Genomic DNA, 27,876 nt, shown 5'->3' on the forward strand with positions numbered 1-27,876 from the left:
AGCAGCATCACCAGTAGCAGCATCACCATCATCACCATCATCTCCAGCAGCACCATCAGCAGCAGCACCATCAGCAGCAGCACCATCAGCAGCAGCACCATCAGCAGCATCACCATCATCACCATCATCTCCAGCAGCACCATCAGCAGCAGCACCATCAGCAGCATCACCATCAGCAGCATCACCATCAGCAGCAGCACCATCAGCAGCATCACCATCAGCAGCAGCACCATCAGCATCACCATCAGCAGCAGCACCATCAGCAGCAGCACCATCAGCAGCAGCACCATCAGCAGCAGCACCATCAGCAGCAGCACCATCAGCAGCACCATCAGCAGCATCACCATCACCATCATCACCATAATCACCATCACCACAATCACCATCATCACCATCAGCAGCGTCATCATCAGCAGCATCACCATCATCACCATCACCATAATCACCATCATCACCATCACCATAATCACCATCATCACCATCAGCAACATCACCATCATCACCATCACCATAATCACTATCATCACCATCAGCAGCATAACCATCACCATCATCACCATAATCACCATCATCACCATCACCATAATCACCATCATCACCATCAGCAGCGTCATCATCATTTCCAGCAGCATCACCAATCATCACCATCATCACCATCAGCACCATCACCATCACCAGCATCAGCACCAGCATCATAATCATCATTACTATCATCATCACCACCACCACCATCGCCATAATAAACTTCGCATCCTAAATCTTGCCCCGTAGCATTCCTCACGTCACGTGGCGCGCCGCACCTCTTTATTTCTCAGCTGTGACGCTATCCCGTGACGTCAAAGGAGTAGAGGGGGGGGAGGAGGGGGTGGGGCTGGAGAAAGGTGGAGGGAGGGAGTGATGGGTGATGGATGATGGTCGGGGTGGGTTGGTGGGAGGGGGAGGGTAGTGCAAGCGACATTATTTGTTTTCGGTAACCCAGGGAGATGATGGTGATGAAGAGCGAACAATATAATGGGGGAAGCCTGGTGCAGCCAATGGGTCGTTTTCGTAGTTGGAGGTGGTGGGGGGGGGTTATTGGATGATGACCGTGCTGGAGTAGGAGGAGGAGGGGGAAGGGGGGGGGCGTGGAGGAGGAGGGTCTGTCCCTCGTGCGTCGCGCTTGCGCATTTGGAGCATCACACGGGGACCTCATAAAAGGGTCCAGCAACGCGCATTCGCACAGTCACAGCCGCAGGCAACACCTACCACTACCACCAAGCAACTGAAACACAGCAGGGAGAAAACATTATTACGATTCACAATCGGCGTGTCGCGCGCAAAACTCGTAACACCTTCGTACAGATGTATTATTCATCGAGTTGTCGCCGTTCAAATTAAAAGGAAAATCAACGGCGACGGCGGCAACAAAAACAACAGCAACAGCAGCAAAGCGCGCAGGAGATTACAGGCGAATCCACGCTGCGTTCGGATCGCCGGGGTCTGAACGGACGTTCGGCTGCTTGGGGAACGTGCCCTGCTGCAGTGGCTGCGAGCGCAGCTCTGTAGCAGCAGCATCAGCAGCAGCAGCAGCCTGCTACTGCTGTGTTGCAGCAACTCGAGGAAGAAACTGGGACTCATGGCAGTCGCGGACTCGTCTCTGCCGTCGTTCAACAACTTCTCGAGTCGGGATATCGGCGATCGATACCTTAGCAACATGCTCACGGTGAGTGCCCCACGGCTGCGTTACGTCTCTTGTCTCTTTCGGTCGCTACAGGTCGCGTGGCCTTTCTTGCGATGCCGGGATGGTGTAAATGTCCCGGGTTGTTTGTTGTTGTTGTTGGTGGTTATTGCCGTTGCGAAATTACACGTGTGTTTAATTGCATGAATTAATCGTAAATTGGCGTGTGCGTATTTGCGGTTACACGCATAGCGTAAGGATTAGCGGCGACACGGACGATGAAATAGCCTTGAACTGAGATGTACACTCTCTTATAAATAGAACGTAATACTTGAACATTTAACAGCTTTTAATTTTCCCTTCTTGTTCTCCAATCCCCTCGTGCATGAACGTCCACCCCTCCCCCCCGCTCCCAGGCCGTGTGGGTCATCGGGGGATGTTTAGTCATACTTCACCACGCCGCTCGTTGCTGGCTGATGACCGAGTAGGGAAGGAACGGGTCCAGAATCGGTCTGCAACGGGACTCGTAGCAGAGCGCGCGTTAAGCACCGCACTTACTTTACTTAACATTATGCATATATATACACGTAATTCATAGCAAACGCATTTCTTTACGTGAGGATTGTACCATGGGAGATCAAATTAACTGCTCTCTGGTTGGAAGTATACTTTTTAACGCACTTAAATTTAGCACAATTTTATTTTGCAATGCAGATCTTGGTGTAGGTGTGTTTGTAAATACGTGTTGTTGTGTATGTGTGTGTATATATATATAACATCTTAAACACTCTGGTGAGATGTTAACTCTCTCGCCTGGCATACAGGAGGTCGTGAGTTCGATCCCGACCCTTGACGCCTGCTGCTGTATATTTGGAGTTTGTGTCTGCTCTCTTTACGGGTCCTCCGGTTTTTCCTACCACATTTAGAATAAAACACGCTTTTAGAGTTTTTGGCTGCTATCCACGTTTACGTAATGATAGGCCACTTCGTTGCGCTAACATTTGCGCGCGAGGTCGCTTTTGAAAAAGAGAGTTCTTCAGCTCAGTGGGCCTTACTTGGTAAAATTTAAAACGTAAAAAAAAAATGTTTAATAGTCTTGTGGCCGTAACGCATAGGTACGCACATATATATACACACACACACACACGTGTAACACGGGCATTCATATGTACATACTTACACCTACACGTAGGGCACACGCGAGAAAAACCGAGTACACAGTAATGCTAATGGAGCGTGAGCATATGTACATACATTGCGGCGCGCGGAGACAAAGGTCGATTGTAACTAATGCGACTAACAATACCGTGCTAATTATAATTCAACGTCGTTTTTGCAACGTTAATACGCGCGTAGGCTGTGTGTTTGTAATTTTTAACGTGATACGATACAAAACTGTTCGTTATGAAGCGAAGTTTTCGGTGATGGATACGTTGGCCAGTGATGCACACGAAAAGCGACATTGCCCGAAACGTCGCCCATTATATACGTGTCTTCGTTTAAGGCCGCCACACAGTGTTATTGACTCACTTGTTGAAATTGTTGTTGGTTGTGCTCGCTATGAATATGTGCGGGTGTAATGCGCATGCATATGCATACATGCGTTCACTCGTTAAGAGTTTGGCGGCTGCTATGAATCTCCACGCGATAAGCCCACTTCGATGCGCTATAATTTTGTGATATCTAGGTCGCTTTGATAATGAGCGATATAGCTCAGTGGGGTCTTACATGGTAAAATAAAATAAATAGTTTATGGTTTATACGCGGAGTGCCTTGTCTTTCGCCGTGTCTCAAATATCCACTGCGCAGTCGGGGACCACCTTGCTCCCGTGATGAATTATTCAAGCGCTGGGTCGCCTCGCTCTTGTGAAGTTTCCCTTCGCTTGAGACGAGCTACAAAACCAGAGTGCAATCGGCCCCATGCCCCCCCTATCTCGGATGCTCTAAGCGGGTGTTGAACCTGGTTCGTGCTTTGCTGGGTGATGGCCGTGCCAGCGGTTGGTTGGGGTGTGGCCGTGAGCTGGTTCAGATGATTGCGACACATAAGAAACACGATTCTTGAGCTAGACTGTGCGGAGCTTTGAGCGTCTCTCCTCTCGTATGTGCGGTCTGCCTTTTCTCCGGGAGCCAAACCTCGCAATGCGTAGACCTCCTGAAACCTAAGTCCGCGATACTCGGTGATAATTTACCGGATAAATGAATGGCTATTAGTGTCCATATTATAAACCCCTTATTATATTGTACGTTATTACCGCCACCACCATCGTCTCCATCACTACCAGGATCACCAATACATTCGCCACCACCACAACTACCGGGGGCGTTAACGTCGCTACAGCCATAATCGTCGTCATCACAAAGACACCGATTTCCCGTAAAGCGTCAATAGGCTGTTGGGGCAAGTGATGTTAGTGAGTACCTAATGAAGGCACACGAGGGAGTGAGTGGGTGGCCAGCACCACGCTTGGTCGCCTTTGTCTCCCCGAGTTAGATTTTTTTTTTATCTGAACCGCACCAGGTACTCATTTGAGGCCGAGTGAACTTAGGAGAGGCCCAGGATCGGTTCAGATAATCGTCACTGGGTGTCGGTCGTGAGCCAGGTTTCAAACTCTGGTCGCCGGGTTCGTAGCGTAGCGCGCTAACCACTACACTACCGCTCCCCACCACAACCATCCACACCACCACCACCCTTATCACCTCCGATTAGCACGGTTGGCTATGTACAGTGCGAAAGAAGTTCTACAAACACACACCAAGTATTGCCGACTCTCGTGGCTGACCGCGTTGTGCCGTGTGCGCTCCGCCCTCCCCTCCGCAGCGCTGGAAGGTGGACAGCCCAGTTCCGGTCGAGCGCAAAGAGGACGACGACATCGTGGACTTCATCCTCGCCAACTCGCTCACTCCCATCCCACCGCTCCCCCCAGCGCCGGGGGTATCCTACCCCTTACCCGATACCCCTGAGAGCTGTGGAGGAGGAGGAGGTGGTGGCGGTGGTAGCGGCGGCGTATACTCGAGCTCCCAGCATCAGTCATCTCTGAACGGCATGAGCGGCATCGCCGGCACCGCGTGCGGCGGCGGCGGCGGCGGCTCGAGTCTGGTGGCTGAACTCTTCACGCCGGACCTGCCCTGCTCGTCTCAGTTCCCAGGCTTCGCCGATTTCCACGCCAATTTCGCCATCAAGATGGAGCCGGGAACCCTCGACGTGAGCTCTTGGGAGTCCACCTCGACAGCGAGCGCCCAGCACCAGCAAGTCCACCACCACCACCATCACCACCAGCAGCAGCATCATCAGCAGCAGCAACAACAGCAAGCGCCGTCCTTTCGCGTAAAAGTGGAACGCAGGGAGACGGCATGTTACCAGCAGAAGCCGAGTGCATCGTCTTCATCGTCAACCTCCTTTCACCTCGCTTCGACACAATCGCTGCCGTCCCACCTTCCCGATCAGCGCAGTGCGCTACCACAATACCTGGTCGCAGGTCAGCAGCAGCAGCAGCAGCAACATCAGCTGCACCTTCAGCATCATCATCAGCAACAGCAGCAGCAGTATCAGCAGTACACGCTTCAGAGCTGCAGCTACAGCGGGCGCTACCCTCCGCCCTACCACACGCACATGCAAAGCGTGGCCGGACTCCTGCAGCAGGTGACGTCCTCCGCGTCCACCGCGAACCCCTGCACGCCGCCCACGTCCCCCTCGCTGGGGGCTCGACCCGCGGGCTCTGCGGCGTCGGCGGTGGCCGCGGGGACCGGCGAGGCCGAAGCGAGGCCCCGCCGAGGGCGGAGGGCGCAAGGTGGTCGCAGGAGGTTGGCGTGCCACACGTGCGAGTTCCCGGGCTGCGGCAAGACTTACACCAAGAGCTCGCACCTCAAAGCTCACCTGAGGACACACACAGGTGAGGGTGGAGATGACGACGATGATGATGATGATCGTGATGATTGAATAATTGGGGCGGGGGTTGAGAAAAAAAAATCGCATCGCAACATCGGCACCTCTTTCCACCTCCCGCCCTCCCATCCGCCCACTACCGGCAGACGTAATGTTTGCACCGGACGTAATCAACCGTGATAATTAATCGGAGGTGCGTGCGGGCGAAGGGCAACAAACTAAACGCGCATACAAAACATTTCTAAAGAAAATTAATTTTCAGTCCGGGAGATGTTTAATTGAATAGCTCCCCCAGTGGCTTCCGAATATCGGAAGGAAGAGCGTTCCAGACGGCCGCAGAAGCGCGTCCGAGAGCGAGCGATGCAGTGGCCGTCTCTGTTCGAATGTTGCCTGAATGCGCCTTGGTGCCGCACAGGGATGGCTGCCACTGGACGGCCCCCTTGGCTAGACTGCACCAGTGCATTCGTAATTGTTCAAATGAAATGCGCTGTTAGAGACTTTGAATTGGCAAGGAATTTAAGCGACTTATGAATTCAACTCGTTTCTATCGATGTTTATCATCGTCATCCACGATCTGTCCCCTCCAAGCCGTTGCCACAGACCATTGTGCGATGGATGTAACAATCCAAATAGGGGGTGTTTGATCATACTTCACCGCGCCGGTCAGTGCGGTTTTGTGAATCCGGGAAACGCGCACGACCGGTTTACGTTGCCGCTTGTTATTGATGTTAGCCTGGGTCGGGGTTCAAACTCGGGTGGCCGGGTTCGCGGTGCAGTGGCGATGTTTACGCATCGCACCAGGTACTCACGATGCCGCGAACCCGGAGGTATTAATTACGTCCAGAGTAGCGAGTTGTGTGTGTGCGTGTGTGTGTGCGTGTGGGGAGCGGTAGTGTTGTGGTTAGCGCTGCGCTACGAACCCGGCGACCCGGGTTCGATTCCCGCTCACGGCCAGCACCAGTGACTATTATCTGAACCGGTCTTGGGCCTCCCCTAGGTCGACTCGGCCTCAAATGAGTACCTGGTGCGGTGTGTAAACATCGCTATTGGGGAGACAAAGGCGATCGGGCGTGGTGCTGGCCACTTACCCCTTCGTGTACCGTTCCGGCCTTCATAGGTGCTCGCTAACAGCACTTTCCCCTCGAGTTTTTAAAGGCTATACGGGGATCTTTGCTTGTGTGCGTGCGTGTGCTTATTAATTTGTACTTCTGCGCCAATGTGATGCTCGGTGGAATTAGTCAAGCACTCCCAAGGCAGGGAAACAATAACAACCGCATTGCATTCGTAGATGGCCTTCCACCATCATCAAAAACCGCCAAAGCACATAACAATCCAACCGTACAGACGTTATTGTTAAGTGACTCTTTTCAAAACGTGTTTTGTAATCTAGCGGCTAAATAATGCCACGTTATTACCAATAACGTCTTGAAAATCCGGTAGCATTTATTTTCAAAAGCGCCAAACTAATGGGAATCACAATGCACAACACCAGTCCAGAGTTTGCCTGATTAAAAAAAAAACATGCTGCTGGGTAGTATAGGCCTCGAAAGCCGAAACAGGCTGGAGAACTAACATATATTTAATTCGCATTTTGAAGACCCGGAATGGATTCTACTTGTGTTAATTAAACCACGAATAACCATTCAACACCATTTGTCAAAACCACCTGTGGTCTTAACATATATGTAGCAAGTAACGTTTCGGGAAAGACCCCATTGTTCATAGCACATCATGAAGGGTCGTTCATGTGCCGTGAATAAATCCAATTGCCCGTCAATTCACCGATTATACATAATTTTTTTCCTTTGAAGGCCACACCCAGTGCTGTTGTTGTTCTTGACGGGTGTGATATTTTATTTTATGTTACTGTTAATCGTGCATATACGCCAACTGACAGTACAGAAGCAACAGCATCACCAAAGAATAAATATAATCAAAACCTTCGCCCAGGAATCGAACGTCCTCAAAATAATATAATTTCTTTTTTTTGTTGTTGTTTGAAAGTTACACATCTATTTACGGGTTTTTTCCCTTTAAAATTAATTTATGTTTTAAATTATATTCGTTCGTCGCTGCGTTGCTAATAAAAAGCAAACGCATTTACGCTTCCTTAGAGGAATAAAGTAACTTTCCATTAACTAGTCACTTTGTTATAAACATGCTTTTTTTAAAGTAACGATTTGTCAAAAATTGGCTTTTCTCTCGGGGAAGGATTTAATATGTTTGGTGTATATATATGTTGTCTGTGTTGTATTGTGGGATATTCGCTTGCCATATGATTCTATTATTAAACTGCAACGAACTACAAGGCCTACTTATTCCGGGAGAAGAAACCCCCCAAAACAAATCGGAAAACGAAAATAAATTTTCCGTCTTATTTTCACTGCTCCTACATTAAGCGTAACGGCAAATTTAATGTCAACTATTCTGCAAGTGAAGACAAGCTCCGTAAAATATTTGACGACTGTAATTCAGGGTGTTTTAAATTGATGGACCCAATGTTCAAAGCAAAGCGATTTCAAATCGGGTCCATTTTTTTAGAACACTCTGTAATATGCACGCTGTGGTATATCTCGTTTGTTATGATGCACGTATTCAATAATTACATCGAGGCTACACTTACCGACAGTACCGTCACTTGCTATAATAATAACAACAGTAGCAGCAGAAATTACGAATCGTATATACAAATTATTATTAATGATAGATGCTATACGGTAATTACGAATGGTACGTACGAATGATTACGTTCGCCGCTTGGGTGCAATTAGCATAATCCATTCAACGCAAACGCGTGCCTTGGCCTGGTATTCATTGCCTCCTGAGACTCGCGTCGAATTCACGGTCATGTGATGCGCTACGTTCAAAACGACAACCACAATGGCTCTGCGGTGCTGCTGCTGCGTCGGATGTGTTGTTGCGCGATTGACGAACAACAAACAGCTCCACATATTCCTCAATAACACCGTGGCCTTGAACGGACACTTATATTCACGTGTTACGAAAAAAGGGACATTTGCCCGACACGTCATCTATTTACATTTATAAAATCTCTATAGATAGATTTCGATTTAAAGCTTTCGTGACTGCAGGAATTCATCTTCTTGGTTCTTTCGGTAAAGTCACGTAGAAGGGAAATAATAAAATAATACAAATAAAACACAATAAAATTAAATTCTTACGACGTTTTTGTTATGTTTTATTTTTATTATTTCCCTTCTACGTGACTTTACCGAAAGCACCAAGAAGACTCTATAGATATGTTTCTATGTCAAGCATGGTTGGCTACGTACGGTGCGAAATACGTTCAACATAGTACACACATAATACATACATACAAGGCTACAGTGTTATTGCAGAATTCGTTTTTTTTTTTAAAGTTTGTAATACGTATATCTCGGTACGTGATTGGTACTGAACACGGGTGCGCGCGGGCTGTTTGCCATTTTAGGAATCAAGGTGGCTTCGGGAAACGCCCTTTGCTGGACCAAGGTGGTGGGCAGGCGCGTAGAGACGAGTTTACATTGTAATGGGGGGGGGGGAGGGGGGGTGTTGTTATGTAGACAAGCTGGAGGGGGTGGAGAAGGGGGGGCAGTGATTAAGGTGAGAACGGTGGTGCAGCGGTTAGCTCACGGCGCTACAAACCCGGCGTACCGTGTTCGACTCCCGCTCAAGGCCACCAGCAGTGACGATTATCTGAGTCGGTCCTGGGGCCTCCCCTAGGTCGACTCGGCCTCAAATGAGTACCTGGTGCGATGCGTAAACATCGCCACGAGGGAGACAAAGGCGGCCGGGCGTGGTGCTGGACACCCACAGCCTCGTGCGCCGTTCCGGCCTTCATAAGTGCTCGCTAACTGCACTTGCCCCAACAGTCTGTTAAGGCTATCAGGGGGGTCTTTGTATTTGGAGGGCACAGCTTATGGCTTTTCCTTCGGTTTTTCATCCAGGTCTGTAGTGGATATATTCTGTGTTGTCTCGTCTGCCGCTGCTGGTTGTACTACAATCGGGATTCCCTCTAAACTAAAGTGCCATCACTTTAGTTTGGAGGTCGTCTTTGCTTTGTCCATCGACTGAGATCTGGTTGGGTGTTAGACCAGATCGAATGTTCGGCATGTGTGTCTGTATTCTTGGTGCTTTCGATAAAGTCACGTAGAAGGGAAATAATAAAATAAAAGATATATAAAACAATAACAAAAATTATCACGACGTTTCGACTGCAACACAAGCAATCATCATCAGGTGTGAAATCCAACATTTCTTGATGTGGATTTCACACCTGATGACGATTGCTTGTGTTGCAGTCGAAACGTCGTGAGAATTTGTTTTTGTTTTGTATTTGTATTATTTTACCGAAAGAACCAAGAATATGAATCCCTGCAGTCACGAAAGCTTTACATCAAAATGTGTGTCTGTATTTAGTTTTGCCTTCACACGGTAAGAAAAAAGTGTGTTTGTGGAGCGGTAGTGTAGCGATTCGTGCCACTGCTCTTTGAACCCGACAACCTGGGTTCCATTGCTGCTCACATAGCTCACATCGATGACGAATATCTGAATATCCTTAAATGGGTATATATTTTTTTTGCGGCGAGCAAAAACATTAGCGCCGGGGAGACAAAGGGGGCCGGGCGTGACGTTGTGCCACCGACCCCCGGCCTTCACATGTGCCGTGCCGGCCTTCACATGTGCTCACCAACAGCACTCACCGCAGCGGTCTATCGCCAGGTTTGCAGGAACACGTCGGAGAAATGGCCCAATAATTATAATAAAAGTTGGTACTAAATTTTTTATTAGTGCAGTTTTGGTTACTTTTGTTTTACCCTTTACCCACACTGTGTTTGTTTCTCTTCAGTGGCCGCTAGTGGCTGTGATTTACAGGCTGATGGTGCACTTTTATAACTCCCATTGCTTGCCACCCATCACTCTCCGCCTCTTTGCAATTTGCCTATCTTTTTGTTTTATTCTCTAAATCTTCACGTTCAAATCGAGCCACGACACACACACACACTACACGCACCCGATGGTTGGTAGAGAGCGCGAATCTCTACCCGTGGGTGTTGGTGGGTCGCGAGGTGCCGAGTCGAGACGCTGTCACCGATGAGCGTGGTGAGCAGTTACTCGGCAACGTTTGTCCGAGTCGAGGCTAGTTGGGGGTGGTTGATTGGGTGTTTGGGTGGGTGGCTATTGGGTGGGTGGGTGAGCCCGTGGACTGCTGCTGTAGCAGTAGTCACGTGGCGACTTATTTTAATTCCTGCCGGCGAATCGATCGACGCGGGAATTGCCCTCGGTTGATTTTTGTCGATTTGCACATCCGTCCGTTGCTGTGTGCAACAGATGGCCGCGTCTGTACATGCGTATGCTATGATGATGATAATAATAACATTAACAACCTTTGTTGTCGCCTTTCCTCTCTGTCTCTGCAGGCGAGAAGCCATACCACTGCACGTGGGAAGGCTGCGGCTGGAAATTCGCGCGCTCCGACGAACTGACCCGCCACTTCCGCAAGCACACGGGATTTAGGCCCTTCCAGTGTCACCTGTGCGAGCGGGCCTTCTCTAGGTCGGACCACCTGGCCCTTCACATGAAGCGCCACACGTGAGGATGAAGGTCCCCCGCCATGCCTGCCCACCCTTTAAACTCACCCCTACTCCATCCCCGTCTCTATCCTCCCCCATCCCGTCTTCCATGGACGCTGCCTGATTTAAGATGTCACCACTGGACAAGTGAGATGCCTTAAGACTTACGTTCTCAGTAAGATTCGATATCTATTATAAATAATTTAGTGTAAGAGAATTTTTTTTTGACACATGTCTGCATTGCAAAAGAGATTTTTGCATCTCGATGGGGAAGTCTCTTCAAGTAAGGACTCCATTGCCTTATCGTAATGTTTTTTGTATATAATGTTTAAAAAAAAACTAAACTTGTAAATATGAAATAGACGACTCTGCCATCCCCTGTTGAGGTTCTTTTGTTGAATTGGTTGAATTCACAACACGCTTTGGGGGTTCTGATTCGCTTGTCTGATGTTTGTGTCCGGTGCTTCTGCAATACCCATTGAGACACAACGCAACGTCTTTGTTATTCATACCGGTCGGGTGTCCACGGCCGTGCTGTGGTCACCTCTCCGATGCGCGACTCCGGGTTGTGCACCGCGTGTTGTTCGGGCACGATGTCCGACGTTTCGCTTCATCAAGAAGTGAATTCTCTTCGAGGACGCCGAACGACACATGCACGGGTACATATCCCAACACAGCAGAGTTCCATACATACACAAACAACAACAACAACAACCGCCTTTCACCACTAAGTGGTGGTGACGCTTGTGCCATGCTAGGTGCACTTGCACACATACACACACACATGGGGAGCCGTCAAATCCACGTATGAATATGGCTCATGGCGGTTACTCGGGGTGCAATTGTGTATCGAGCAGCCGAACGTATAATTTTTAACTCCACCATATCACGCAGCGATACGTGTGAATATAAATGTCATTTTCATCCTGATGGGTTCCATTCACGCGAGCACTGCAGCCGCTAGAGGCCGCTATAATTCACCGCGATGTAAAAACAACAAGAACAAAAATATCTAATCGATGTTACGCATATCGAACCGCTGAACCGAATCCGTAGGATTCATCGAATCGCCGGCGAATCGAAAGTTACGCCTCGAGTGAGAACGTATGTGTGGCGCTGAAGGCAGCGGGTCAAATTCTTATCACAGTTGACGAGTCTCTGCGGTGTTTTCAAACAAAACGATGACATTTCTCATACTCCTTTTGAATGCCCCCGTGCGTGTACGCGTGTGTGAGTGTGTGTGTTTGTCTCGGTGTCCCAGTGTGGCACGGTACGAGCGAGCAGTGTTTTGAGTAATTGTAGACGAGACTTGACAAAAAAAAACCGTGCCTTCTCCAATAGTGTCCCAGCGGTTCACGGCCATAGCAATGCAGAGTGGGGGTGGGGGGAGTGAGGAATCTGCGAGTATAAATATATGTAGAGCACCAGCGAGGCGGAGCGCTGCTCAAGTTGTACGCAGCACACCACGTGGTCTGTTGCACAGGCAGCTTATTCGGTTTCTTCTTAGTACGTACAATGATGCTGCTTTAATGCAGCATCATTGTACGTTTTGTTTTCACGAGTGTCTGTGATTTATATATATATATTTTATAATGAAGGCGCTGGGATACTGGAAAAGAAAAAGAAAGTATTTGGAAAGACAATTACTTGAAGTGTCGCGTGCACAGGGTATGGCTACGGAGAGGTGTTGATGTTGTTGCCACTTTGCGCGCCGCTTTCGCAATGAAGGGGGCGCTTCATTTCAGCCGGTACTTTCCCCCCGGGGGATTCAGTCCCCGGGAAATATTCATATTCACCTCCCCCCCCCCTAAAAAAAACGAAATGAAGCACTGCGGTAAGGTTTATGAACGCGTGTCTTCTATTTTTTTTTTTAAAGATGCAGTGCCCAAAACGGTAACCAAGACGGGTTCATGGCGTTAACGGACGACACTGTACAATCAATAACAAAAACACAATCGTTTATATATATATTTGTTTCCTTTTTACTGTCAAAGTAATGTCCCACCGTTAGAAAATTCTGCAATCGGTTAACCGGTAGGTCGCGTGTGAGTGGGTGGGGTAAAATATGGGCACCTCCCCACCCCCCACCTCTTCCAAGACGCGACCAGCGTGGAAGGTTAGTCCCCCCCAAAAAGCCCTTTTCGATCCTTGTGCCAGTAAGTGGCTGCACCTCCTAAGATGCTCTCCTCCCCACCTCCCCCCACTCCTGCCCAGAGGGTGGGGGTCAGGGAGTGCGCGGCGCCTTACGGAATTTTAATCTCCGTCTTTGTGAAGCACCGTGGCTCTGTCACTGGAGGACCCTACAAACATGACAATGGTATCAATTAATTCGCTACCTACCGGCTCGCGGGGAGGCCATAAGCGCAGTTACACCGCCTGCGCACTCACAACTACATTCTGGCCATTGCTGCATTACTTTTCATTTCGTTCACCTGAACCCTCGATCGAAGGCCGTTCGGTAGCAATTGAAATACCACACTGCATCCCCTTGGGGCCTTTAACAACAGCAATGATGGTAACGATAACAATACCAACAACGATAATGATGATTATAACAATACTTCTAGATTTGAAGCTTTCGTGACTGCAATGATTCATATTCTCAGGTTTTTTCGGTAAAGTCACGTAGGTAAAAACATTAAAATTAATGAAAGTAAAATAAAACAAAACAAAATAAAATTCACACAGTGAATTTTTTTTTTTTTTAAAGATTCACACAGTGAATTTTATTTTGTTTTGTTTTATTTTACTTTCATTAATTTTAATGTTTTTACCTACGTGACTTTACCGAAAAAACCTGAGAATATAACAATACTAACAAATGCGCATCTACGTAGACGCAGCGGCGGCATTGCTGCTCTGCAGAGTCCTGCCCGCTGCCACGCGTGTTCCCATCGCCAGGGAGAAGCAACAAACGACGGGACAATTGTGTTGCACAAACACAATCGTCGCTTACTGAAGGGGCGAGCGCGACTTCGCGCCGGCGTGCGCTGTAGAGGTTTTTTTTTTACCAACGCGATCGACCTAATAGAGCAACCGCCCCTTTGTGTTTTTTTACAAAAGGAATAATAAAATAAATTCAATTTAATAAACATCCCACAATAATACTGTTTAATGAGGAGCGACGTGGACACACTGATAATCATTTAAAACATTTTTGTTTAAAACCTGCGCTGGGTACAGTGGTGGCTACTTCCCACCTCTTTCCAACGATCGTGGAAGAGTAGGCCACATACCGTCTCGAGAGGAACTCTCCAGAGCTCCCCCTCGTAGGGGGGGGGGGGGGGGTACCCATCTGCCAGCAGTGGCGTGAGCGAGCAATTGCAGTTGGTGCGCCTTTACCTATACCTGCGCGCTCACAACTCGCGCGCGCACACCTGTGTCGCGAGAGGCGGGTTTATTACAGCCGCAGGCGGAAAGGTGATGGTGCCAGGATCGACTGGGTCTGGCCGGTTTAATTGGATTCCGGCTGACACAAGAATCCCGTCTCCATTTAACAGCCGAACAGATCGCCCGCCTCCGTCGTTTCAGACGGAGTGCTCTTGCCAATAACATCTGGGAAACCGGCAGCATTGGTTTGAACAAGTCCTGACTCTGCTGATGAGACGCGCAAAGGTCGAACGCGGTTCAGAGTTTGCTTGCGTTTCACAAAACGTTGCCGGCCCACGTTGGGGTGCTTTAAATAAAACGCACGTATAACAACAATATAGATTTAATCTTGATTTGAATCTTGATTTTAATCTTGATTAATGTGTGGAGACAACGGGATTCTGTACATCAGTCTTCTACACTCGCCAGTCTATCGAGGCCCGGTTTCGCTGGGTTGTCGGCCTTTCCTGTACGATTCTTGTCACGTATTCATCACCGCTCAAGAACAACGTGTTTGTGTATTTCTGCCGTTGTCAACGTGGTTTCACGTCTCTCTTGTCAAGTGAAAACAAAAACAAAAAAGACTGGGTACGTTTTGTAATAAAAGTTTTTTTTTTTTACCAGATCCTGTCGATCAAATGTATATTTCTGTGTTGTGGCAATGCAATGCGCGTGACCGGGTAGAGGAGTTGCTCTGGCGTCCAACGTTGAGTGAACGTTTCGTGACGAACGTTGAATGTGCGAAACGCGCAGGAGATGTTTTGCTGTTGTTACGCGTTACATCGTTGAGTTCGCCGATTTTTACGCGGAGAGGAATATAACTTCGTGTTTGAAGCTTCCGTGACTGCAAGGATTGATACTCTTAGTTTTTTCGGTAAAGTCACGTAGGAAAAAAATGAAATTAAAATTAATGAAAATAAAATAATAATAAAATTCACTATTATAATTTTATTTTTTATTAATTTAAATTTCATTTTTTACCTACGTGACTTTACCGAAAAAACTAAGAGTATAACTTCGCGTGTTTAAAAAAAAAAAAAAAATTCTTCTCGGGGAGGGAGGAGGCGTAAGCTATGGAGAATGTATATCCAGTCGATTCGCTACTCTGAGCACCGTGTGCCTTTTTTGGGGGGAAAGGGGACAGGGGGGGGGGTTGCTATCTAAAAAAAAAATCTAATAACGCTCATTGTTGTACAAGCACAAATAATTGAAACAAACTTATGTACAACTTAAAAATTCACATTGCCTTAAACCAGCGTGGTGAAGTATGGTCAAACCAAACTAACTCCCCGTGCGCCACGCACGACTTGGGGTGTTTGTAGGTGTGGAAAGAGGCCTTCATCCAGCAGTGCTTTTTAATAGAGGGCTGTAAATTATTACGATTGTTACTTTTTGATACACGGTATAGGAAGTAGATAGTGCGTTCGTTTACATAGATTCTGACACACGGTGCTCGAATGCTCACAAAGCCTTGCTGTTGTCGTCAATTTGCTTGAGTCGTCACTTATCATTGCAGTGTGCTGGGTGCAGGGCGCGCAGTGCTTTGGTTTGACAGGGAGTGGGGTGCTTGAGCCCATGAGCTGGGCTTTGTCGTGTCACTGGGGGGGCCCCCTTGCCCCTCTCCCCTCCTGCACAATATTGCCCCTTCCCCGCCCGCATCACCACAGACATCTTCCATGTGGCTCCACGTTCACGTCTCGAGCCAAAAGGTATCTATCGAATGAGCTCTAGGACTCTCGTGCAATAATAATTATAATAGATAATGTTATTTCTGTCTCACGGGGCCTTTATGATCAACGTCTATTGTATACAGTAGAGATGGTCGCTGTTATTGTTATTTATATATAGTATATGCGTGTGTGCAAATTATAGTTCTATTGAATTATCGCGGTAGCTTTAATACAAACGGTATACGCTGTACAGAAGAGCATTTTTTTTGTTTGTTTTACTATTTGTTTCTGGTTTTAAAAATGAAATAAAAACGAAAGAAAAAAAAACAAATTAACCTTGCGACGACTTCATTTGTCCGGCGTTATGAAACGGTGTTCATTTTAGCCAGAGGGGAGGAGGTCTTACCGAGTCCCGAAAATCATTTGGGATGTTCGGCCAAGGCGGGAGTAACATTTGAGAGAGAACCGAACCCGGGGTGACACCCAACGCTGCCATCTGCTGGCCACACTTCTCAACCGCACACCGACGGCACCTGGCAAGCCCCTGGTGGTGGGGTCACCCATCTGAGTCCGACTCAACCCCCTGCTGATGAAGAGACCCCTCGACCCGCACGGTGTGGTGAGGCCCAGCCTAGTCCAGTAGGGCATTGGCCAGAGGAATGGTGACACACTTGTTGATATAGATTCATTCTAAAGCTAAGTAAGTTACAGGTGTGTGAATTTCAAATCCTTAAATCGCGACAAATACTATCCCAAGAGAACAAATTGGCGCAGGCCAAAAGAAAAACAAAAACGGTCTCCGCCGTCTAAGGGAAACCACCATTTTGAAAGAACTCCATTGTGGCCATTTTTTGGAGACCACACCACTACCATCCAGTTCTCATGAATATTGTTGTTGACGGTACGTGTGCATTGCCCTCCGATGTATTTGTGCACGTGCTGGGAGATTATTGATGAAGCGAATTCGGTTCTTCGACCATACTTCACCACGCTGGTCAGTGCGGGCTTACGTTGGCGGGTAGCATAGACGTTTGGAGCATTCGGTTTCGCTCGGGGAGGGAGCAGAAACGTCGGACGTCGCCGCCGAAGGAACGAGGACAACACGAAAATACAGCGGTGAGCAACGCATCACAACCGCTGACGCCTACGCAAGTCGCACGCGTCTGTCGCATGTTGTTTGTTGCTGGTGACAATTTTCAGTTTCCGGTTAACCTGCGGTCGACCGATGCCATCAATTTACGCGGTGAACGTGCGGGGAGGGCATGGGCTATTTTTTGTTGTTGTTGTAACTCTGGCCAGCAATAGCTTGCAGGTTATTGCCATTACAATTTGAATAGAAGTCCTCGCGCTCACACGCATCTATGCACGCAGCCTTTCACCCCTGGGCCACCTGACATTTAATTTGAAATTCCAAATATAGGTGGCGGTTGTCATGAGGACGTAACGTGGCGGTGCGGATCAATTGTGTGCAAAAACATTGCTTCACGTTGCATGGCCCGGCAGGATGATTATTTATAAATATAAATATTTAATAATGTTTTAATCCTCCATGTAAATTGTATTTCACAATCGCCGAAAAAAGCACAGACGCTGGAAGGCAGTCAGGTGCCAAAAAAAACCCCGATCCTAAGCTCTGCACTCCTCTATATTTATAAAAATGTTGTCATCCGATTAATGTGTGCTAATACATGGATGGATTATGGAGTGGATGGATTACAATTGGGACTTCAAAACGTTGCAATGAATCTTCAAAAGAGATGGAACGCAAAAGGTTCAGGCCTGCAATGCCTCCATCGTTCCCTTGCTGGCAGAAGGGCCTCCATTGTATGGAGTTCAACCCCTCTCGATGGGTATTTGGCCTACTCTTCCAGCCGTCAAGGAAGAAGTCTAAGCACCCACACTTTACCCTACCACACATGACCTGACCTATCAAATGACCGTGGATGAAACCCATGTATATTGCCGGTTCGACAAACACACGGTGGGGGCGGGGCTGGGTGGGCGTGGCTGTCGGGGGGGTAGAAGAAATACGATGAGCCGGTGAACTCGTGAATTTCAAGGCCAGTGCGCGAACCCATGACATCACGCTCGCCTGTAGCCCGGCAATGTGGAATCAGCGAGGGTTGGTAGATCACCGCACAGATGTTACAAAACTCCCCTCCCGTGGGTGGCCGTTGAGGAGGAGCGCGAAAGCCTCCTACGTGTTAAACAAAACAGTGCTTTGTTCACTACCCAAGCAAATTGACCTCACTTATTTTCTCGGCGTAGTTCATCTCTGTCCACCCCCCCCCTCCTCTTTCTTTAGCAGTGGGGATGGGTGACATGGGCTTGTGACTAACTCACGCAACAGTTACGTCTCTCCACACACACACAGCACAAATGACACGTCAGGAAACACAGCGAGAAATGTCACCGATAAAAGGTGGCTTGGACACTAAGGACGGAAAATATTGCTCGCGAGTGGTGAAATTCGTTGTGAAAGTGGCGTAAATCTGTAGACACGCACGGGCATCGATTCCGTCATTTGCTGCAGTTCATTGTGCGTGCCTTGAACTTCTCTAGCACCCTACTTAGCCAACCGTGCGCAGAGCCTGGCATTTACAAAAAATAAATCAGCGCGTTCGTCAATCACACAAAGGCCTTAAAGTACAAAAACGTAATATGCGACTTTTCTGGCAATGGTGCAATATGGCCCACGCGTTTTTTTTAAATAAAGGACTATTACCTGAAACGTCTTGAAATGTATTTATTCCATGTGCTTGTGCACTACTTGCCAACGCAGGATCACCAGATAATTAGTTTAATATTTATAAAACACACGTATTTGGAGGCCATGCTGCTGTAATTGTGCGTTTAACTCAAATGAGTGGCGATTCGGGGGAGGGGGGGGGGGGTGGCGTCATCCAGCAGTTGATTGCCTCTGGCTGCTCCTGCTGCTGCTGCTGATGATGATCAGTGCGCGTGTTGTGTCACGCATACAGCCACTTGCATTCGATTTCCGGCCACGACGAATCGTCATTGGCACAATAATTGTCAATTGTTTGATCCTTTACTGGGAAGTGCCGATGTCTCATTATGAACATGTTACATTCCCCCCCCCCCAAGTGTCGTTCCTCTGACCCCCACCTGGCTCCGTGTTTTCACGTTTTCCAATGTCCGTGCCAACACCGGTCAAGTCGTCGCACGATGCACGTGCGTAATCATTGATGAACAGCAGCCCTGATTGAAATTACGATAGATCCTCCTGTGTGTGTGCAAAGGCCGTTCCGAGGATACGGCGAATCGGGGCGATAGCCCTGGGCCCCGCGCTTTGGGGGGGGGAGCCCCGCGCATCGACGTCACAGCGTCAGATGTAATAGCAACGGGGCCCACACTGTGGTGACTTGCCCTGCACGTTGAACTTCTCGGCCACTGTACGTAGCCAATCGTGCGCGTCGGAGGTGCGTTTGAATCCTCTGTAGGTCAAGTGGGACGCACAAAAGACAAAGATCCCCCCGTATAGCCTTCGACAGACTGTTGTGGCAAGTGCTGTTCGCGAGGACACCGATGAAGGCCGGCACGGCGCACGAGGGGCTGGGTGGCAAACAACCACGCCCGGCCGCCTTTGTCTCCCGAGTGACGATGTTTACCCATCGTACCAGGTACTCATTTAAGGCTGAGTCGAGGTAGGGGGAGGCCCAGGACTGGTTCCGATGATCGTCACTGATGTTGGCCCGCGAACCGTGACCACCATTCCAATTTTAATCAGCCTTCTCGATGCCGCGTGGTAGGCGGTAACGAATCATCAGACAGGTGCATTGTGTAAGGGTGGGGGGGGGGGGCGCGGGGGTGGACGCGGGGGGGGGGCGCAGGGGGGGGGGGACGCGGGGGGGGGGACGCGGGGGAGGTGGACTCGATGTCGCGCCGGTTTGGGGCTGCCGGGAGCGGCGGCGTGGGTGACGGTACGGGGTGGGGGATGTCTGGTTTGGGCAGGAGACGCGCGCGTGTGTTGAGTTGAGCATCATCATCATCATGGGGAGCGGTGGCGCAGCGGTCAGCGCGCTGCGCTACGAAGCCGGCGGACCCCGGTTCGATTCCCGCTCACGGCCAATACGAGCGATGATTGTATAAACCGGTGCTGGGCCTCTCCTGGGGTCGGCTCGGCCTCAAATGGGGACCTGGTGCGATGTGTAATCATCGCCACTTAGGGTGACAACAGCGGCCGGCCACGGTGGTGGCCACCCACCCCCTCGTCTGCCCTTCCGGTCTTAATAGGTGCTCGCTAACAGCACTTAGCCCAAGAGTATGTTAAAGCTATACGGGGGATCTCTATCTTCGTGTGCATCGTCATCAACCTAATACATTTTATTACAATTATGTATACTATACTGTATTAGTCTATGGGTTTTAACAGAAATTGCTACCACCAAAGGTAATACCAATAGTGGTGCCAATGTTTTGACGCTGCTAATACCGGTGGAGTATTTGACCTCATTTCAAATGGTTATATAATTCACTGAAATTGGCCACGTAAATAAATGTGAACCACTAACGTTATGCAACCTCGGGTGGTACAGACAAGCAAGACAATCTGCTCTGGGCTCATGGGCTATATATTTTACCGTACTCGGAGATACAAGCATGTGAGCTGTGTGATGGCGTCACTGTTGCGCAATTCTCTCCACTTCGATCTGTCCAGACCAAAAAAAAAATCCACAAATCGACCGCGTGAGCGGCCTCCACGTGTCCTCTCAAGCAGCTCGGAGGGGGTGAGAGGAAACGAGAGATGGACTTGAAGTGAGATGCAGGGTCGATTGGTGAAACGTGGAGAAGAGGGAGAGTGAGGGCGAGAGATGGAGTGAGATGCAGGGTCGATTGGTGAAACGTGGAGAAGAGGGAGAGTGAGGGCGAGAGATGGAGTGAGATGCAGGGGCTATGGGTAGACGTGGAGAGAGTGAGTGCGTGCACGAGACTGAGAAGAGGGAGATGGGGGTGGGGGATTGTGGGATATTGATTTAAAAAGAGGGGGGGGAAATTGGAATGGCGAAGTTGGAGGGCGAGAGAGAGAGAGAAGGGATCAACAGCTGGCGTAGTGACATCCACTTGAAGGCCCTCTCCTGACCCCGGACACGCTGGGTTTGATCGGAGCGAGAGAGTTCCAACACCCGCAGTACGACCGAGCACATCTCTCGTAGAATGCCGTCGCTCGGCTTGCTGACGATGGCGACTGTGATGACGGCGGTGACGGTGGTGGTGACGGTGGTGGTGATGTTTCCCTGCGGATTACGAGCTGCCCCGCTGGAGGAGTCTTGTCCCGGCGGCTTGGATCACGGTGAGCGTCTGATTTTAAATGAATCTGGACGGAGTGCGCGTTTCACGAAAAACGAACTAACTACCTGTGTTTTTATTTATTTGGCCAGTTGAAGGCCCACTGAGCTACATAACTTATGTTCAGAAGCGACCTGGCCACAAATGATAGCCCAACGTAGTGGCGTCGCACGTGAAAATATAACAGGTCCCTGCGGGGTGGGCTGGTAGGAACGAACAAATGAATGGCTATAATAAAATGAAATGGTGGGGGTACGATACGAAGGGAGAGTTTGAGGCCTAGTTCTAGGCTTTAGGCCTAGCTGTAGGCTTTAGGCCGCTGTGAGTTAATTTTTAATATAAATGTTTTAATTAAAAACTATCTCAGGGAATTATAAGGGAATGTTACACTTGTTTAGCCAGGAAAGCGTCACTGAGTCTAAAGGTTTTTGTAGGGTCCTGCCAAGTGTTTGCAGTAGGGGGCGATGTTGCTACACCTAATCGGACATCGGACGGACGGACGATATAATCTATTGTAGGCTGGTTCACTTCGTTCCTACCAGTATAACAGCCAAATATTATAAACGTAACACTTTCCTAGATAGTTTTAATAATAATCATCCATCATCAGGGTAGTAATAATTCTCCATCCACGACTTTGAATTTTTGATTTGGTTAAAGAATAGATTCTTTTTTATGACCCTGTGGTGAATCTAACGGCCTCTAGTGGCTGCTGCGGTTATGCGAACCCACTGCATATACAAATATTAAAACAAATCGATTATTTGCACACGTGATTCGATATATGTGTCGTGCGCTGAATGGGTAGAAAATAATAATACATTTGTCAAGGGTTTGTATCTTCATCCCAAGCGTCGCCATGAGTGGAGCGGTCCCATTACGAATTCTTGCAGGCGACGCAGTCAACCGGTGTCCGAGACGGGAGCGCGGAACGAGATCTTATCAAACTGCGTCAGAGAACTCTTCAAGTTGTCCTCTGATCCACGTTAGGGGGCAGCACCAGCCCTCGTGCGGAGAGTACATTATATTCGCTCCACGGCATGCAAATCGATGAGTTTCGTTCTCTTCTCAGAGCTGGGATTTGGGCAAATTACGTACAAACCCGAATACAATTTTTATTTTGTGTGTGCAGACCATCAACTTCTTACACTTTCGGACCCGGCTTAATCTGAAATCCAGGATTCGATCCCAAAATCTCGGCGATGCCGACACGGCACCGCGCTCTGAGCCACGAAGTGTCCCGCCCGTTGTTTCCACGCCTTCACGATGAATCTTCGCCACCCTCCACCTCCTTATCCACCTGCAGGTTTCGGGAGTCACTACAACTGGAGCCACACTCTGGGCGACGCCTTGGAGGAGGCGGAAGAATTGTGAGCATGGAGGGAGCACGTGGGTGGATGGAGTGGTGGTGTAGTTGTTATCACTCCTTGCTGTATCCACTGCTGATAACATTGCATCGCCATTTCAACTCGACTGCTTCAACTCTGTCTTCCTTAGCCTATGAACGAAGGGTTTGTTTTTAACCACCTGGGGTGGCAGATGGTGGCAGTATCGGCCATGGGTAGTTTCCAGCACGGGAAGGAAGCCCGGGGTATATATACTGCGTCGATAGCCACTTGCTATTTATTTTCATATTCCGTAATTGTTTCACGTCACATTCATCCCTACTGACGCCCACCCAAAACATTTAGTATACGTCAATTATACTATGGCAACCACAGTTCGAGACATGTGTTTATCGAGCATCCGTTTTCCACCCTGGGTAGAACCGACGAGCTTATCTTCGTGGAGTGGGCTTCCAAAGTGTTTGATGAGACGTGGCGTGTGCATCCTCTGCTCCCGCCCCCCCCCCTGCAGTGGTAAACCCATCCTCATGCTCATTCACAAGCACTGGTGCCCCATGTGCAAAGGTGAGCACGTGGTCATCGGGCGCACGTCTTCAACGGAATTATTGCCTCGAGATGAGACATTTGCATTCGTGGCCGTCGCATTGCCCGCGGCCTGCCACCGTGCGTTGGGAAACGACCCTGGATGTCGCGGCTACTTTCTGAAGTCTCCGCATTACGCCTCCTTCATCCACACCCAAGGGGGGGGGGGGGCACGCCTGTCAATTGCCATGTAATAAAACCGAAATGTTTAAGAAAACTCGTCAACGATACTTTGGCCTTAAAAAGAGAGAGAGGGAAACAAATATATAATGGGCATTGTTTTCGAACAGTGGCCCTTTCCCACGGCCTCTCGATGCTGCAGTAGGGAAGGACCATGACCCGAGACGTTACCTATTGTAGACTTTTTCTTTTTAAGGCCACAGTGTTATTGACCAATGTGGCGAGTTTGTTATTTGTCCCCGTGCGCCACTGGCCAATGCAGCAGCAGCAGCGTCGCCAAGTAATTGTTTTGTTAAAATGTTCAAGCGTCAAATCTCTCGAGCACCGTGTAACGTTAACGCATATTGTGGGGACGAGTTAATGAAATAAGTCGGTCTGGAGGGGTGAGAGACTGAAATAACGTCTGCAACGTTATGATGGGGTCACATACACTGCTCACACACTCGCAGGAAACTATTTCTAAGTCAGCCCCGAGCCAGTGATGGAAATTCCACATTCCTTTTGGCAGGGGCGAGTCTATCCATAGGACAACCACTGTTGACTTACCCGCAAAGTCATATAATGGTTGGTAACCATGGGTGCTCGTGTGTCAGAATCTGAATATTTATTTTATACCGGAGGAATCCGATGAGCTATGAAGCTTTCTCCACAGATGTCCAGTGTGCACGCGATGTTCCCGCCGTGTCTGTGCGTGCAGTCCTCAGACCCCGCTTCGCTCACTCCAGGGAGATCTTGAGGCTGAGCCACCACATGGTTTTCGTCAACCTCTTTGTGAGTGTCCTCCACTCTGCCAAACAGACCACGCTTTCTTCTTGCCGCCAGATCCCAGTTGTTACGAAAAATATTTTATCACCACCAACAATCTGACTTTAGATATTCCCCTTGTTACACAGCCATTTCAGGGCCGTTTTTACAGTCTCAATCACCACCCCCATCATCATCATCTGACTTTTGAGGTCTTTCCCTTGGTCACTTACCTCAGGGTGCCACTCTGTCCAGAGTGATGGTCTGGTCTCATCCACTTTGCATACAGGGCGCCAAGATGGCGAGATGTTAACTGCCTCGCGAGTTTTCGGCTGTGACGGTCCCACCTGATGACGGAGACTTGTGTTGCCTCCGAAACGTCGTGATTTTTGTTTTTATTTTATTTTCATTAATTTTGATGTTTTACCTACGTGACTTTACCGAAAAAACCTAAGAATATGATTCCTTGCAGTCACGAAAGCTTCAAATCTAGAATGAAGGTATACAGGAGGTCGTGGGTTCGATCGCCCACCCTGACACCTGCTGTATATGTGGAGTCTGCGTGCTCTCCTCGTGATCGCGTGGATTTTTCGCTGGGTCCCCCGGGTATCTCCTCTACATTTAGAAACACGCGTTTAAATTATTTGGCTGATATAAATGTCCACATAAGCCGCTTGTTGAGCTATCATTTGTGGCCAGGTCGCTTCTACAAAAAGAGCTATATAGCTCAGTGAGCCTTACCTGGTCAAATAAAAAAATACTTCAGTTTTGTAGGTTATAGTTTTTTTAGGTTCCAGATGGGAACTCGAGAGACATGGGCGAGTCCGTATGTAAGTGGCGAGCGGCTGAGCTGGAGGAGGGAGGCAGCGAGAAGGCGTGAAGAGGAATGGCCAAGTAGACCCGGTCGCAGAGAGCAGCTTTGTTTAATCTTGGTCCGAAATATAAGACGGCATGGGAAATATAATGTATTTAGCCAGTAAAGCCTCGCAGAGTCTCAAGGCTCGCTAACCTCCATGTCGCCCAATTCCACCTCCACCTTCCTCTCCCAACCAAGGATGAACCCCTGGACGATACATTTGCTCCAGATGGAAGATACGTTCCCCGCATCCTCTTTCTTGGTAAGACGGCCGGAGATGTGATTTACTCGGCACACACAGCTGCTCTCTTACAATGGGCATGTAATGACAAGGGCTATGGAGATGCCTACTCCAGCCTCCCAGCCGGCAGGAGTACAGGGTGACCGAGGGGTGAGAAGGATGTGGGGGGAATGAGATATGACGAATGTGGATGTGCCCGAGAAAAGAGGCACAGACTAAAACGCAATGTGGATCATGCGAGTCTGTGCACCTCATGGCTCTTTGTGTAAGTCTGTGGATCATGTAAACAGCATGTGAGTCGATGGGTCTCTCTATGCAATTCTAAGGGTCTGTATAAAAGTCTATGGATGGTGGATGTGACAGTAAAATAGACGGTGAAAGTAAACAATTACAATCGGAGCCAACCCCATATAGCAATGGGGACATTTTGGCTTAAATAATACAAGTGCTCTACCACCTCCGTTCCTCTTATTGACGATGGCAACGTGCTACATAACTCCAATCAAAAGTAAGCCTTGCATAGTCTAGAGCAGTGGTTATTAACCTTCACTGTAGCCTTGCACCCCTTATTGGTTCTCAATCGTAAAAATAATGTATGTTAATAAATACATATGGTTTAGTGCCCATGCTTAATTTGTGTCTTTGATGATTTACCTTCTCAAAAAACCTGTCCATGCCTCGCACCCTCCAGAAAGGGCATCTCGCACCCCAGGTTAAGAACCACTGTTCTAGACCCTGCTTTTACCTTCCGAAGTTAGACCCGGGTTCAGACGTTCGCAGCTTTAAACAACTGCCGCTGGAAAATGCTGATGCAGTAGGGTCAAAGGCTGATTGAACAGAACGTTACTTTATATGCATATGGTGAGACAGACCCTTCATTGCGGTGTAGGTTTTCACGGTTGCGCCGTTTCAGCTCTTGGATGTTTGAGTTGCACTGCAAATTGTTCCGCACGATGGCCAATGTTTGCTCAAGAAGCTCCCAGCAAGTGGGGCCGAAACGTCGGACATCGTGCCAAACGACACGCGGTACAGGCCCGTAAACACGGTCGGGAAACGTAACCTTTCTTGCCGACACATTGTGCATTGTCCCGCAACCGTCTTTTCAAAAGCCTTTGCTTAGCCACGCGCGCCCCCAGGTGGACTGCCCTGGCACCTGCAGTACCCCCGTTGGCCGGAATTCCGCTCTCTTTTTGATGCTTCGTTTTGCCCTCTCGTCTCCAACCCCCCCCCCACCCCCCAAGACTACATGGGCATCGTGCACCCCGAGATTTACAACATCCACGGCACTGCCAAGTACAAGTATTACTACCTCTTCCCAGACGAGGAGAGTGAGTGATTTCCATTGCACACCAGAGACTCGACATGTTCGTCAACAGCACCGTGGTCTTGAAATAGAATCAATGTTTCGATTTAAAGCTTTCGTGACTGCAGGGATTCATATTCTTGGTTCTTTCTACGTGACTTTACCGAAAGAACCAAGAAGAAGAATCAGTATGGTTTTGTGGGCAATGGCACCTTCAGAAAAACAAGGCACTGTTCTTGGGAGGTTACAAACTGTTTGAGCCACGGGGTTGCAGTGTGAATGTGCGATGATAATATTCCGTCTCTCCACAGTCGCTCCCAACATGAAGCGAGCCATCCGTGACCTGTCGCGCCACGCCAGCCCGGATCTGTGAAATCGCTGGAGCGGTTGCGGTCCGCATCCCACCCGCCGACGCCTTGGTAATTGGGGAGCCCTGCCCAGTGCGTAGTGTCACACGTAGAAGTGACAGGTAAATAGGAATTGAGTAAATCGCGTCCTTGAAATAATGGGCCAATTTGTGGGTGGGTTGGCGATTGTTTTCCCACAGCCCCGCATATGCACTTTCTCAACAAAACCCCGTTTTTGTCCAGGAGAAATGAATGACAGATTGTAAAGAGAGGACAAATTATAGCTTGTAATTTTGCGTTTTAGTGCTCAACAATTGGCGTTCACATTAAAACACCAACAACACGTACTAATCAGGGTATCAAGTAATTAAATAGACATTAAAGCTATGTTCGGAGCTGCGGTGCACCCCCTGGTACGTGGCGTTCCTGTGCAGCGTCGAGGCAAGGATAAAAACCAAGTCGGCGTCGGTATGCACGACATTCAATCTCTGGGAATTTGCAAGCATGAGCTTCGATTTGATTCCCAACATTTGTGAAATTTTGTATGGGCTTCCAAAGAACTCTGTTATGAAGGGGAACACGGGTATGATCCAACTCCCGTTATTTCGAGGATGTAAATTGTGCGTTTAAAAATAAAAGTCAAACACTAGCTTATAAAAGGAAAAATCAGTAGACACTCAATTACTGTAAACATTGTAAAAAAATGTTTTGACAAAATAAATTCAACAAATCTGCAGTTTTATACACGTAATCTTTATGAAATGTGGTGTTTTGTACATCGTTTTGAGTGCAATACTAATTTTAGTCCATGGGTCAGA

The 27,876-nt window shown here is 48.6% G+C and overlaps 2 protein-coding genes across 2 annotated transcripts; both read left to right on the forward strand.

Moving 5' to 3' along the window:
- The first annotated feature begins 1,135 nt into the window (after window positions 1-1,135).
- On the forward strand, window positions 1,136-16,483 carry LOC144726714 (uncharacterized). Its single transcript, XM_078605536.1, has 3 exons — window positions 1,136-1,702; window positions 4,476-5,547; window positions 10,961-16,483. Exons 1-3 carry the CDS (start codon window positions 1,616-1,618, stop codon window positions 11,134-11,136), a joined length of 1,335 nt encoding a protein of 444 aa, XP_078461662.1. The 5' UTR covers window positions 1,136-1,615; the 3' UTR covers window positions 11,137-16,483.
- A 4,714-nt stretch (window positions 16,484-21,197) lies between these two features.
- Window positions 21,198-27,800, forward strand: LOC144726715 (thioredoxin domain-containing protein 12-like). Its single transcript, XM_078605537.1, has 7 exons — window positions 21,198-21,463; window positions 22,766-22,829; window positions 23,317-23,369; window positions 24,265-24,338; window positions 25,366-25,429; window positions 26,650-26,736; window positions 27,023-27,800. The coding sequence occupies exons 1-7, from the start codon at window positions 21,328-21,330 to the stop codon at window positions 27,082-27,084; spliced, it is 540 nt and encodes a 179-aa protein (XP_078461663.1). The 5' UTR covers window positions 21,198-21,327; the 3' UTR covers window positions 27,085-27,800.
- Window positions 27,801-27,876: the final 76 nt, after the last annotated feature.

The sequence above is a fragment of the Lampetra planeri genome, chromosome 24, assembly GCF_965212315.1.
Source record: "Lampetra planeri chromosome 24, kcLamPlan1.2.h2, whole genome shotgun sequence".
Classification (NCBI taxonomy): Eukaryota; Metazoa; Chordata; class Hyperoartia; order Petromyzontiformes; family Petromyzontidae; genus Lampetra; species Lampetra planeri.